At 44.9% G+C, this 13,574-nt stretch overlaps 1 protein-coding gene across 2 annotated transcripts in view; it reads left to right on the top strand.

Annotated features, from left to right (window-relative positions):
* The window catches only part of elmo1 (engulfment and cell motility 1 (ced-12 homolog, C. elegans)), a 63,702-nt gene extending 58,756 nt beyond the window's left edge, over positions 1 to 4,946 (top strand). For both annotated transcript variants that reach the window (XM_080837927.1, XM_080837928.1), the window contains 4 exons: positions 1,716 to 1,823; positions 2,112 to 2,194; positions 3,890 to 3,967; positions 4,134 to 4,946. In XM_080837927.1, the coding sequence (XP_080694053.1) occupies positions 1,716 to 1,823; positions 2,112 to 2,194; positions 3,890 to 3,967; positions 4,134 to 4,334 (470 nt within the window). In that variant the 3' untranslated portion in view covers positions 4,335 to 4,946. The remainder of the gene's footprint in view (positions 1 to 1,715; positions 1,824 to 2,111; positions 2,195 to 3,889; positions 3,968 to 4,133) is intronic.
* Positions 4,947 to 13,574: the final 8,628 nt, after the last annotated feature.

Below are 13,574 nucleotides of genomic sequence, written 5' to 3'. Positions count from 1 at the left end.
TGTGTGTATGTAAGTAAGTCATGAACCTGCACATCACTCTGGACTCACTTAAGATCATAAATATGCATCAAGCCAATTCGCACAGACTTACTAGTCCTTAGACTTAAGGGTATGTTTGTGTATTTGGACCATACATATCATGTATTATTATCCGAAGGAGATTTTCAGGTGAAATTTGTGACACTTGAATGAAGGGCACATTTTCCCAAAATCTCTCTAAAACCTAGGGTGTTGCTATGTCCCCTGTTTTCTGCGGGTTTGTTTTTTTGCAAAAACAGGCACACTTTTTTTTGTACCTGTAAGCTGTAGGTTTAACTCAACCAGGGCCCAAATGATTAAATGTATCAAGTACTGCCCAGAATCAGGCAGGCCATTTTTCTAGGCTGTCTAGCCTGTGGGAGCCTGTAGCTCTGGGCAGTCCCCTGTCTGGAGCAGCTACAATGTTGCTGGAGTGCCTTGGGGCCAATCACAGAGGCACCGGCCAGCGGCTGGCTAACGGCTAGCTTGCAGGCAGCCATTTTGTAAAGTGGCCTTGCCCGAGGAGCCGCCACTCGGTCCTATCCAATTATCTCTGCTCATCAAATATTCATCCGTCACCCCCACGTCATTCCCCTGACCCGCTTGGCCTGGTAAGGTAACTCATTTTTGCTATCATGGAAGTTCCCCGAACGCCTCCATCAAAAAGAAGGTGGAGATGAATGTAAAAGCATGAGAGCATAGAGCGGTCTTTCGATGAGCGGTTCCTGATGGGCAGTAATGTGTGCAGCGGTCGTGTGTGTGTGTGTGTGTGTGTGCATGCGCATGTGTGGCGTGTGTTTAATGATTCATTCTAGCGATGTGTGCGAGGCTGTGAACGGCATGTACAGATGGTGGGGCTGCAGAGCTGGGCAGAGCGCTTCGGCACGAGCACGTCCGTTTGGTAAATAAACCAGCCTCATTCGGCTGTGGCGGGAGGACTAGTGGCTAATGAACAAGCTGTCTCATTACACCAACCGCTCCCCCCCCCCCCCCCCCCCCCCCAACAAAATACTCCGTCAGTCTGTCACTTGTTATTTCTGTTTAAAATCGTCCTTTATTTAATGCTTTCTTCCATCCTTCTCCTCGCTGCGTCTGTCATGCCATCTTTTTTTGGCCGTTATACTGTCCCATATGTACATATAATAACTTATCACTTTCTCTCGCTCTCTCTCTCTCTCTCTCTCACACACACACACACACACACACACACACACACACACACACACACACACACACACAAACACACACGCTGTGCTGCCAGGCATCTATTTTCAACAATTATGTATTGGATCGGTCGCTTGTGTACAGGGCATGCCAGCCAAGGCTCTAGGGCCTGGCCTGGCCCGGTCTGCTCTGTGCTGTGCTGTGCTGTGCTGTGCTGTGCTGTGCTGTGTTGTGCAGTGTGGTACGGTGCCAGGCCTGAGCCCCCTGTAGTGGCACGCCAGCAGGCAGCACGGGGGCCCTGAGACGTGGGCCCAGACACGGCAGCCTTAGTTTCTAAGACGGGGACACAGAAGTGACTGGGCTGTTTTTGAGGAATGGGAGCAAGTTTGTCATCTAATAGTAGTATCGCCAACTAAATCATTGAGTTCTGCTCTATGTATAACCGAGTTACTGGGTACAGCTGATTTATGTGGGTTTGCATTCTGACTTTGTTATAACTGTCTTCGTCCTCTTGCTTCTGTGTCTCTCTGTAGATAAGTTCTGGTACTGTCGCCTGTCTCCTAATCATAAAGTCCTGCACTATGGTGATCTGGAGGAGAGCCCCCAGGGAGAGGTGCCCCATGATTCGCTGCAGGAGAAGCGTAAGTGTCCCTGCCTGCCTGCCACACACACACTCCCTCTGTTTGCATTCAATACATAGCCTTTGCCCTCACCATAGAGCAATGATCTCTGTGATGCTCGGTAATGTTGGTCTCAGAAGGGTAATGTCTCTCTGTGTGTGTGTGTGTGTGTGTGTGTGTGTGTGTGTGTGTGTGTATGTGTGTGTGTGTGTGTGTGTGTGTGTGTGTGTCTGTGACTGTCTGTGACTGTTTCTGTATGTGATGGTTAATCTGTGTAACTACTCTGCTCTTGTCTCTCTTCCTTTGCAGTACCCGTGGCTGACATCAAAGCTGTCGTCACAGGCAAGGACTGCCCTCACATGAAGGAGAAAGGAGCTCTCAAGCAGAACAAGGTATGTGATCATTGTCTCTGATGTGTGTGTGTGTGTGTGTGTGTGTGCCACCTCCAGACAAAGGTGTCCTCCAGCGTTGATGTTCTCCTGACAGGAACATCAGCTCCAATCATCCCTTGTCTGTCTCCCTCACGAGTAACACCACCCCCACCCCCCCCACCCCCCCCCCCACCCCCCCCCCCCCTACATGCACACATACCTCTCCCCCAACAAACACACAACAGGATGCTATCTTACCCGTTGCCATGGTGCCCGTGACTGCAAAGAGGAAGTGGGATGGAGCGAATGGTTTGAGGCTAGACAGCAGTGGGTTTCAATGAATCAATTGACATCAGTCAGTCATTTCCTAGGCAGTGTGTTCTTCTCCGCCTATGTTTTTATCTTGTTTGTCAACAATTTCCACGGAAGTTGTTGTTTTTTGGTGGTGGTAAGGAGTTGCCTCCCTGTGGTTTTAGCGGCGCTTCAAAGCCACAAATCCCCTCTGTAGCGCTTCGCCTCAGAGCTCAGATGTTGACGGATGAGGGGTAGGGGGTAAATATAGAGGGGAAGATAAAAGACCGCTGCGCCTTACTTCTCCTGGCCGACTTTTATTAGTTTGCCGATAAAACGGAAGAAACGACGGGCTGAAGGAGAAGGAGGCTGACATGGAAAGACGACATGGAGGGCTTGGCGGCCTGGCATGCGTCCTCGATCGGTCTTTCTTTTTTAAATGTTTTCGGGGCAGCGGTTGGAAATGTGCCGACGCGCGGGCAGCCAGCGGCACCATCGCTCATGGCAGAGGACGAAGGGGAAGGTCCAGCCGTCTGGAGCGGTGCCTCAGCCCGGGTCCACAGGGACCCTCACATGTGCCAGCTTCACTGCTGCCCGTGACAACGCCACTACAGCTGGTCCATAAGGCACGGCCTGTTTTATTCAGTCTTTCTTTTCATCAGGGATGGAGGAAGGGAAGTGAAAGTCAACCGAGGTGACGTGAATAGATAGATGTGAATAGATAGGGTCATCAGAGCGAATGTGAGGAGGATGATCTTAGAATTGAATTAGAATTGTATTTACAGGATGGCCTTTTTGTTCAGGAGAACACAACGCACCTTTTAAATGCACTGGTATGAAGGAGAAAGTGAAGTGCAGTACTTGGACAAGAGCAGGATGAGTCAGTAAAGGGGAAGTGAGCAGATGCAGTGGATGTGTAGTCATGCGTAGTCCATCATCAATAAATGTATGGATGTTATCGTAAAGAAATGGAAGTGCATCTACGACGTAACTTAGACATGGCTCTTAGCTCTGCTTTTGTCACATTGTCAGTGTGTCAATGGGACATGTTTTACTACAGGCAACAGCACAATTATAGCTCCTTTAGGAAAACTGTGCACTGCCTCAGTCTTAGCTTGTGTACGGTGTCCTCTGACAGAACTGTTCCGCGTGCTTTTCCCTGGCCTGTCAAAGAACCGAGTTAGTCCTGAAGTCTGGGGCTGTTGCTGTCCCCCAGGCCTGCTGTCCTGTCCCATCACCGTCCCCTTGAGCCCGGCAGAGGAGCGTTGAGCGCGCGACAGCCAGCCATCTGCTCTGCAAATCTGTGCAGGGGGAGAAGGGTGGCAGGCAGCTTGGCGGGAGGGAGGAACACAGACACAGCTGACTCATTAACGTTCTATTGACAATCTCTCTCTCTCCCTTTCTCTATCCCCCTCTCCTCAACAGGAAGTGCTAGAGCTGGCCTTCTCCGTCCTCTACGAGTCCGATGAGTACTTAAACTTCATTGCCCCTGACAAACACGAGGTAAGTTGGAGGCAGAGTCAGGCCTTCAGTGCAACGGGCCTTCAAAATGAATCATGGCTTTCTACTTGCTAATATGCTAAATCTATCTATCTATCTATCTATCTATCTATCAATCTATCTCTATGTAAATATTTATGAAAATCTTTTCCTCCTGCTTGTCTTGCAGTACTGTGTGTGGACTGATGGGCTGAATGCCCTGCTAGGGAAGGAGATGACCAGCGAGTTTACCAAGAGCGACCTGGACACCCTCCTCAACATGGAGATGAAACTCCGCCTCCTGGACCTGGAGAACATCCAGATCCCAGAGGCTCCGCCCCCCATTCCCAAGGAGCCTAGCAACTATGACTTTGTCTATGACTGTAACTGAACACAGAACAAATACCCACTGGACCAATATTTCCTTTTTTTTTCTCTCTGAAAAAAATTGTTACTGGAAGTTTTAAATGAAAAAAAAACTTTAAGACAAACTGTTGCAATGGAAAATGAAAAAAAAAAGATTTCACTTTTTTCTTCGCTAAAGCTGTCTTTAAAAAAAAGAAAAGCAAGCTTCTCAATAGGTGCACTGACTTTTGACCATAAATACGAACTCAGCCTTGGGGAACCTGCCACTAATGCCACACGCGACAATGGAGGAGACACCAACCAACACCTGACTCCATCCATCCATCCAACCTCCCCCTCCAATGCTCCCTGTCCTCACTTGTTCCTCCTTCGTCCCCACAGATACACCCAGGGTCTTCTGAGAAAGTCGCCCAGTTCTCATAGAAATGCTGTATTCTTGAGCTCAGTCATGGTGTTTCCCAGTTAAGCTTTCATGTCGTTCTTAGGCTGTTGTAACCCTAGGGTCCTCACTGGCATTGCGGTGAGGGAGAGTGTGTAGGTGAAGTGGTGTGGTAGGGAAACTGCTACTGAACTGTTGGTCACCAATACGCCACCCATCCCACACAAGTGGCAGCTAAAGTCTGGAAAGGGTATGAGAAGAGGGTTTGGGGGGGGGGGGGGGGGGGGGGGGGTGAAGGATGGGGTGAAGGGAAGTGTAAGAAGGGAAAGAGTGTTGTATTATCTGGTGTCTCTTTTTTTGTTTTGTTCCTCCTCTGCTTTCACGTACCTGTAGACTGTTATTAACCGGGCTGTGGTCACTGAGCACTGCCTCCTTTACAACCGTATATCAACACGTCGTCATGACTACACCTACAGTGCTTAATCATTCTTGCCCAATCTGCTTGCTTTCCTTTTTCTTTCATTCTTTTTCCTGTTTTTCTTTTTTTTTGTCTCACGGTGTCTTTCTCCTGTTCCTGGTCATGCATACTGGTTCATGGCAAAGACTGCTGGATCGTTCCAGAGCAATACCGAGCTTTCCACTCGTGTGATTTTGTAAGCTGGTCTGACTCTTCTGTAATGGTTGTGAAGCTGCCAAGTAGTCAGTGTTATGGGGGGTCATCGTATGTATGTACATTTGTCAGTAAAGGGAAGACATTTATTTCGTTTTTTTAGGTATTTTAGATTTGTTTTCATCCTGGGACCATGACACCTTTTGGAAATTCCTATTTAATTTAATTGAAAAAAAATATTATGGTTATTACTTGTAGAATTTTATTTTCACCCATTGTTATTGGCTGAGTCCATCAATCTGCTGTTTACATTAAAAATTGATTAAATGAAAAATCTCTGTGACATTTACTCCACTGCATCGCGTGAACATTTTCGTTAAATTGTGTCTCAGAAATCCTTGAGGAAACACGACCGTGTTGAACATTTTTGAGTTGTGACCAGACAAGACCTGCAATTGTGATAATTCCGCCAACATTCTATTGACAATCTCTCTCTCTCTCTCTCCCTTTCTCTATCCTCCTCTCCTCAACAGGAAGTGCTAGAGCTGGCCTTCTAAATCAGGCTGAATCTGTCAGGAGTTTGATACTAGCTTTCCCACAGGGAACATTTATTAAAGTCTTTAGAGAGTAGGTTTAACGTACGTGAGTGTGAGTAAGAGGTGTGTGTAGCTCCCTCACGGGTGAGCTGTGTGAAAGGCACAGATGGGTAGAGTCAGCACAGGAAAACTAAAAGCTGTCCTTCATAAAGAATTGAAAAGAATTCTTAGTTTGGCAAAGTCCAAGATGAAAGTATATTTCTCAGTGTGAACAAGGGCCTTTTAACCTGAGGCCAAAAAAAAGAGAGAGCGCAAGAGAGAGGGAAGGTGAACGCAGTGTGAATACACACATAACAGAAAGACTAAATGAAAGAGAGGAGAGGAGGAGATGGGGAAGGGGGGGAGGTCACACAGGCCTTCACCTCCTGCGTTTCCCATTACATGGCTGGCTGTGTCACACTGCGGGTACGACTCCACAGGCACGACCCCTCTCTGCTCCTCCTCACACACCTGCAGGGATTGGGCTGAGGACACGGCCCGTACACAGCACTCAACAACAAACAAGAGGGAAAATGTGTGTGTGTTATGGAAAACATGCCCTTCTCTGGACAGAAAACCTCTCATATTTGAGGGTATATCTGTCTATATATATATATATATATTCACACACACACACACACACACACACAGATAAGGGGGTCACCACTTATCAGGGCAGACACCTACACACAAATGCACAAGTTTCTCAAACAGTATGCTAGTTCTGGCAGTGATCATGCTGCTTCTATAGTAGGCCCTTCAGTAGATTACTCACCCTGCCTGCTGTGTGTGTGTTTGTGATAATGCCTGTGTGTGTGGTCTAGCTTCATGCCAAAGCTGCTAAAGCAGGTTGCAGTTCTCCACTGCACAGAACTGCACAAACCATGGGTCAAGTCAGTACCGCAGCTCTGAGGGCTGCAAGAGACTGTGGAAAGAGGAGATAAGGTAAGTGAGCAAGGGGAAGTGCTTTGTAAAAGTAAAAAAAAGGTGAACTCACGTTGATTCGCCTAAAAGCAGCTCTGCATAGCACCGACACAGCAGGGCTTTCAGAAGTCACGCAGGGCCGTGAGCTCAATATGAAGTCACCAGTGCGGGGAAATATGACCATCATTTCATCAGTGTGTTGGGAGGGATATGTGTCTGTGCGTTTGTATGTAAGGGTGTTTGTGTGTGTGTGTGTGTGTAATATGGTGCAGTTACCCAAACAGTGAAGCTGAAACCGCACTAAACTCCTGTGCCTGACTATCTCCCCACCCCCATCACACCCCCTGCCCCAACCCCCTGCTGCGCTGCACCCTGCTGGGCTGATCTGTCAAAGTTTGGGGGCAAAGGCAAAGTCACGGCAGCCAGCGAGAGTGGAATGCGATGCAGAGCCCGAGGTCTTCTTAGACTGCCTGCTCTCTCGGGAGCCGACGCAAGAGAACAACCGCGCACGCTAGGCAAAGCTAGGGGAGGAGAGAGGAAGCAGAGAGAAGAGAAGAGAAGAGGGTAAAGAAAGGGAGGGAGGATGGGGATAAATAATGCAGAAGACCTTCCGTTGGGCCTTGTGAGACACCGCCCCACCCCCCCCCAAAAAAAATCTAAAACCTGAGCACAGAGGCCTGGGGTGGAGAACAGTGAGAGGCAGAGGACCTGAGCCCTGGGAGCAGCAGCAGTATACAAGCTCGAGCTTCTAACATCTAGGCTTCGGCATGCTGGGTGAACATGATCCGAGGCAGAGATGGGGGGCTCTGTACGCACGCCTCTCGTTAACCACATCACGATCACAATGGTCCCATCACATTCGCTTACACACTCCTTCACCTCTCATGCTCCATGCACAGCACAGCATAGCACAGCACAGTGCCAAATAGCGCGCGCAATAATAATGAACCCTGAGCAGTCACAGCATCTATTAATAGCACACATCTCATGGCATCACCATGGATTTATCTCAAGTCCCACAAACTGACAATCGATAATCTGCACACAAAATGTACAAGCATAATGAATATCCCAAGGACAACGCAATACCACAGAGTTTACAAGATGCATGGCCCTGTAAGAAACTTTACACGTGAAAAACATCAACACTGAATATCCCCTGGTGGTTTGCCTTCTTTTGTGAGGGAAAACGTTTACGAGAATGAACCAGAAAAAAGCAGCATGGATGTCCACTGCTTCCTTACAGCTGCTTCCACCCAACCGAATCTCTCCCTCTCTCTCTCTCTCTCGCTCTCTCTCTCTCTCTCTCTCTCTCTCTCTCTCTCTCTCTCTCTCTCTCACTCTCTCTCTCTCTCGCTCTCTCGCTCTGTCTCGTTATCACTCTCTCTCTCACACACGCATACAGCCATCACAGAGGCCAAGAGAACGGAAGAATAGATACTCTATGAGATGACAAAGAGCGTTGACTTTCTTCCTGACAGAGTGCTTGTTCTCTTCATCAGCTCCATCACGAAGCCAGGCACAGTGAAGCGGAAGCTATTTCAGCCTCAGGAAAGGCACCAGATTGCATTTGTATGGATGATAATCACAGATCTTGCATTCAAATCCACAGACACACAGCACTGCCTCACCCCCCCAACCTGCCCTCTGTATATTGGCTTCATTAATAATTGGGTACCTTGGTATTGATTTCTGCCTCTTAGTGTTATAAATCACAAGAAGCACCTCAGTTCCTAACAATCACTCTCTCTCTCTCTCTCTCTCTCTCTCTCTCTCTCTCTCTCTCAAACACACACACACAAACACATATTGACACTCAAACAAAACACACAGACACGAACTCTTCACTGAAACTCAAACACTCAAGTTTGAAACCACAGCTTAAATATTAGGTCACAATGCCCTCCCGAACACCAACTATGTAATGTTAGGATGTTTATTTTTGATTACATCATGCCCTTAAGGAGAAGCAATAACAAACTTGGATTTGAGAGACAAATTTGCATGACAATTAGACGAGATGATGGAGACACCTTCACACAAGTGAGTTGCTGCGCCACGCTGCCTCCAGCAAGGAATTAACAGGGGAGAATTATTTCATTATCGAAGATAGAACTCCTCCTTATCATGCTGTCACTTCATTAATTGGTACATTTATTCTGCTTAAAGATGACAAAGATAAACGGATGGAGTTTCATTTAGTAAGGTCGGGGTTCTTATTTTTTAGCCCTCTTTATTTTTTTTTCGCCTCGTTTTGTTCTACAGTTTGATTTTGCACAAACGAAACAAGAAGTCACACAAGAGCTGCTTGTCTGCTGGGATTTACAGCGACATTTATCACCGAGTCCCCAGCACAGCAGGGAACATATTAAAATACAGTGCTGTAAATGGAAGAGCTGGAAGTCTTTAGGCACTCACTTATGCACTCACTGGTGCGCTCTTCTATTCCTTCAGCTCTCAGTGACCACGCCATGCCTAGGAATGAGACTGAGGCCACACGCGCAAGGATGCGGATCTCGGATATAAGTCCCTACACAGAGCAGTGGACGCAGTTGACTCTCGATGTCATCTCAGTTTGAGATGCCACCAGCTAAGCTCAAATAAACATCTCTTGCTCTGAGGGAAAGCTTACATAAGCAGGCAAGTGTCACCATAGAAATGGCACATCCCACTTATATTCCATATGTATATATATATATATTCAAAACACACACACACACATACATATATATACAGCCGCGGAAAAAATTAAGAGACCACTTCAAAATTATCAGTTTCTCTGGTTTTACTATTTATTGGTATGTGTTAAAGTAAAATGTACATTTTAGTTTTATTCTATAACCTACTGGCAACATTCCTACCAAATTTCAAATAAAAATATTGTCATTTAGATCATTTATTTGCAGAAAAATGACAATTGGTCAAAATAGCAAAAAAGATGCAGTGTCTTCAGATCTCGAATAATGCAAAGAAAACAAGCTCATATTCATTTTAAACTACACAATACTAATGCTTACACTTAGGAAGAGTTCAGAAATCAATATTTGGTGGAAAAACCTTGATTTAAAATCACAACTTTCATGTGTCTTGGCATGCTCTCCACCAGTCTTTCACATTGCCGTTGGGTGACTTTATGCTACTCCTGGTGCAAGAATTCAAGCAGCTCGGCTTCTTTTCATGGCTTGTGACCATCCATCTTCCTCTTGATCACATTTCAGAGGTTTTTGATGGGATTCAGGTCTCGAAATTGGGCTGGCCATGACAGGGTCCTGATCTGGTGGTACTCCATCCACACCTTTACTGGCCTGGCTGTGTGGCATGGAGCATTGCCCTGCTGGAAAAACCATTTCTCAGAGTTGGGGAACATTGTCAGAGCTAAAGGAAGCAAGTTTTTCTTCCGGGACAACGTTGTACTTTGCCTGGCTGAGGTTTGTAAAAGACCATAAGGATTGAAAAAAGCGGACTGGAGGGTCTTCTAGTTCGTCTTCTCTGATGAGTCCAATTTTCAGCTTTGCCCAACACATGGTCGTCTGATGGTTAGACGGAGACCTGGAGAGGCCTACAAGCCAGAGAGTCTTGCACCTACTGTGAAATCGGACTCATCAGAGAAGACGAACTTAGAAGAACCTCCAGTCCGCTTTTTCAATCCTTATGGTCTTTTACAAACCTCAGCCAGGCAAAGTACAACGTTGTCCCGGAAGAAAAACTTGCTTCCTTTTGCTCTGACAATGTTCCCCAACTCTGAGAAGTGTTTTTTCCAGCAGGGCAATGCTCCATGCCACACAGCCAGGCCAGTAAAGGTGTGGATGGAGTACCACCAGATCAGGACCCTGTCATGGCCAGCCCAATTTCGAGACCTGAATCCCATCAAAAACCTCTGAAATGTGATCAAGAGGAAGATGGATGGTCACAAGCCATGAAAAGAAGCCGAGCTGCTTGAATTCTTGCGCCAGGAGTAGCATAAAGTCACCCAACGGCAATGTGAAAGACTGGTGGAGAGCATGCCAAGACACATGAAAGTTGTGATTTTTAAATCAAGGTTATTCCACCAAACATTGATTTCTGAACTCTTCCTAAGTGTAAGCATTAGTATTGTGTAGTTTAAAAATGAATATGAGCTTGTTTTCTTTGCATTATTCGAGATCTGAAGACACTGCATCAATTTTGCTATTTTGACCAATTGTCATTTTTCTGCAAATAAATGACCTAAATGACAATATTTTTATTTGAAATTTGGTAGGAATGTTGCCAGTAGGTTATAGAATAAAACTAAAATGTACATTTTACTTTAACACATACCAATAAATAGTAAAACCAGAGAAACTGATAATTTTGAAGTGGTCTCTTAATTTTTTCCGCGGCTGTATATACATACAGTCATGGACGAAAATGTTGGCACCCTTGCAATTCTGTCAGATAATGCACCACTACTCCCAGAAAAGAGTTGCAATTACAAATGCTTTTGTATTCACATGTTTATTTACTTAGTTTGCATTGGTAAAACACAAAAAATCTGACAAATAATGCCAAATCTGACTTTATTCCACATAAAACTCAAAAAAGGGCCGGACAAAATTGTTGGCACCCTTAAAGGCACCCAGTGCAACTTTATGTAAACATTCAATGAAAAATAAACATTCAATTTCTAGTCTTTTTTACACGTAGTAAGTTGCAATAACTCCATACCATTACATATCGACATTCAAGATGAGACGTCGTTGTGTGGTGAGAACTGATAGAAAATCATAAACAACAACAATCGCCGGTGGGGAGAAGCCATTTTTCCATTGACTGGAAGCCTGCTTTATTTATTGTAGGTTACAAAAAATAAAGAAAATGGCGGCGATTGTTGTTGTTATCGATTTTCTATCAGTTCTCACCACACAACGACGTCTCATCTTTGGTGCTTGAATGTCGGTATGTAATGGTATGGAGTTATTGAAACTTACTACGTGTAAAAAAGACTAGAAATTGAATGTTTATTTTTAAGCCTTGAAAGTTGCACTGGGTGCCTTTAAGAAATAATTGTATTTTAGGCATATAATTCTCCTTTAATCTTTATTTAAACTCATCTGTGGCGAGCCACAAATGCTGGTAATACAGAAATCACATTTGCAACCAGTTCAAATGGAGCAAAGTTGACTCAACCTTTGTGTTGTGTGTCTGTGTATACCGCGCTGAGCATGGGGAAAAGAAAGAAGAGCAAAAAATTGTCTGAGGATTTGAGAACCAAAATTGTAGAAAAGCATGGACAATCTCAAGGCTACAAGTCCATCTCCAGAGATGTTAATGTTCCTGTGTCCACTGTGCGCAGTGTCATCAACAAGTTTACAGCCCATGGCATTGTCACTAACCTCCCTGGATGTGGAAGGAAGAGAAAAATTGATGACAGAATGCAACAAAAGATTGTTTGAATGGTGGATAAATAACCTAGAACAACTTCCAAATAAATTCAAGCTACCCTGCAGACAAAGGGTACAACGGTGTCAGCTTGCACTATCCGTCGCCATTTGAATGAAATGGGATGCTATGGTAGGAGACCCAGAGGACCCCACTGCTGACACAGAGACCTAAAAAAGCCAGACTTGAGTTTGACAAAACTTTCTTGGGGAAGCCAAAATCATTCTGGGAGAACGTCCTGTAGATAGATGAGACCAAAGTAGAACTTTTTGGTAAAGTAGTTTACAGACAACGAAATGAGGCCTTCAAAGAAAAGAACACGGTCCCTACAGGCTAATATGGTGGAGCTGGACCAATGTTTTGGAGTTGCTTTGCTGCTTCTGGAACCTGATGCCTTGACTATGTGCATAGCATCAGGAAATCTGAGGACTACCAAATCATTTTTGGGCGCAATATAGGGCCCAGTGTCAGAAAGTTGGGTCTCCGTCAGAGGACATGGGTCTTCCAGCAGGACAATGACCCATAGCACACTTCAAAAAGTACCCAGAAATGATTAAGACAAAGCACTGGAGAGTTCTGAAGTGTCCGAGATGACTCCAGATCTTAATCCCATAGCACAACTGGGGCATGATCTCAAATCAGTAGTTGGCAGAAGGCACCCTTCAAATGTGAGAGACCTGGAGCAGTTGGCAAAAGAAGAGTGGTCCGAAATTCCAGTAGAGAGGTGTAAGACACCTCATTAATGGTTACAGGAAGCAATTGATTTCAGATATTTGTATTTCTTTATTTTTAAGGGTGTTCTCCCCATTATAAAGTTGAGGGTGCCAATAATTTTGTCCGGCCCTTTTTTGAGTTTTATGTGGAATAAAGTCAGATTGGGCATTATTTCTCAGATTTTTTTATGTTTTTCCAATGCAAACTAAGTAAATAAACATGTAAATGCAAAAACATTTGTAATTGCAACACTTTTCTGGGAGTAGTGGTGCATTATCTGACAAAAGTGCAAGGGTGCCAACATTTTCGTCCATGACTGTATATACAGCCGCGGAAAAAATTAAGAGACCACTTCAAAATTATCAGTTTCTCTGGTTTTACTATTTATTGGTATGTGTTAAAGTAAAATGTACATTTTAGTTTTATTCTATAACCTACTGGCAACATTCCTACCAAATTTCAAATAAAAATATAGTCATTTAGATCATTCATTTGCAGAAAAATGACAATTGGTCAAATTAACAAAAAAGATGCAGTGTCTTCAGACCTTGAATAATGCAAAGAAAACAAGCTCATATTCATTTTTAAACTACACAATACTAATGCTTTAACTTAGGAAGAGTTCAGAAATCAATATTTGGTGGAATAACCTTGATTTGAAAT

Source organism: Sprattus sprattus (genome assembly GCF_963457725.1).
Source record: "Sprattus sprattus genome assembly, chromosome: 4".
In the NCBI taxonomy this organism is placed as follows: domain Eukaryota; kingdom Metazoa; phylum Chordata; class Actinopteri; order Clupeiformes; family Clupeidae; genus Sprattus; species Sprattus sprattus.
The sequence above is the reverse complement of the archived record's forward strand: the minus strand, read 5'-3'. Positions and strand labels throughout refer to the sequence as shown.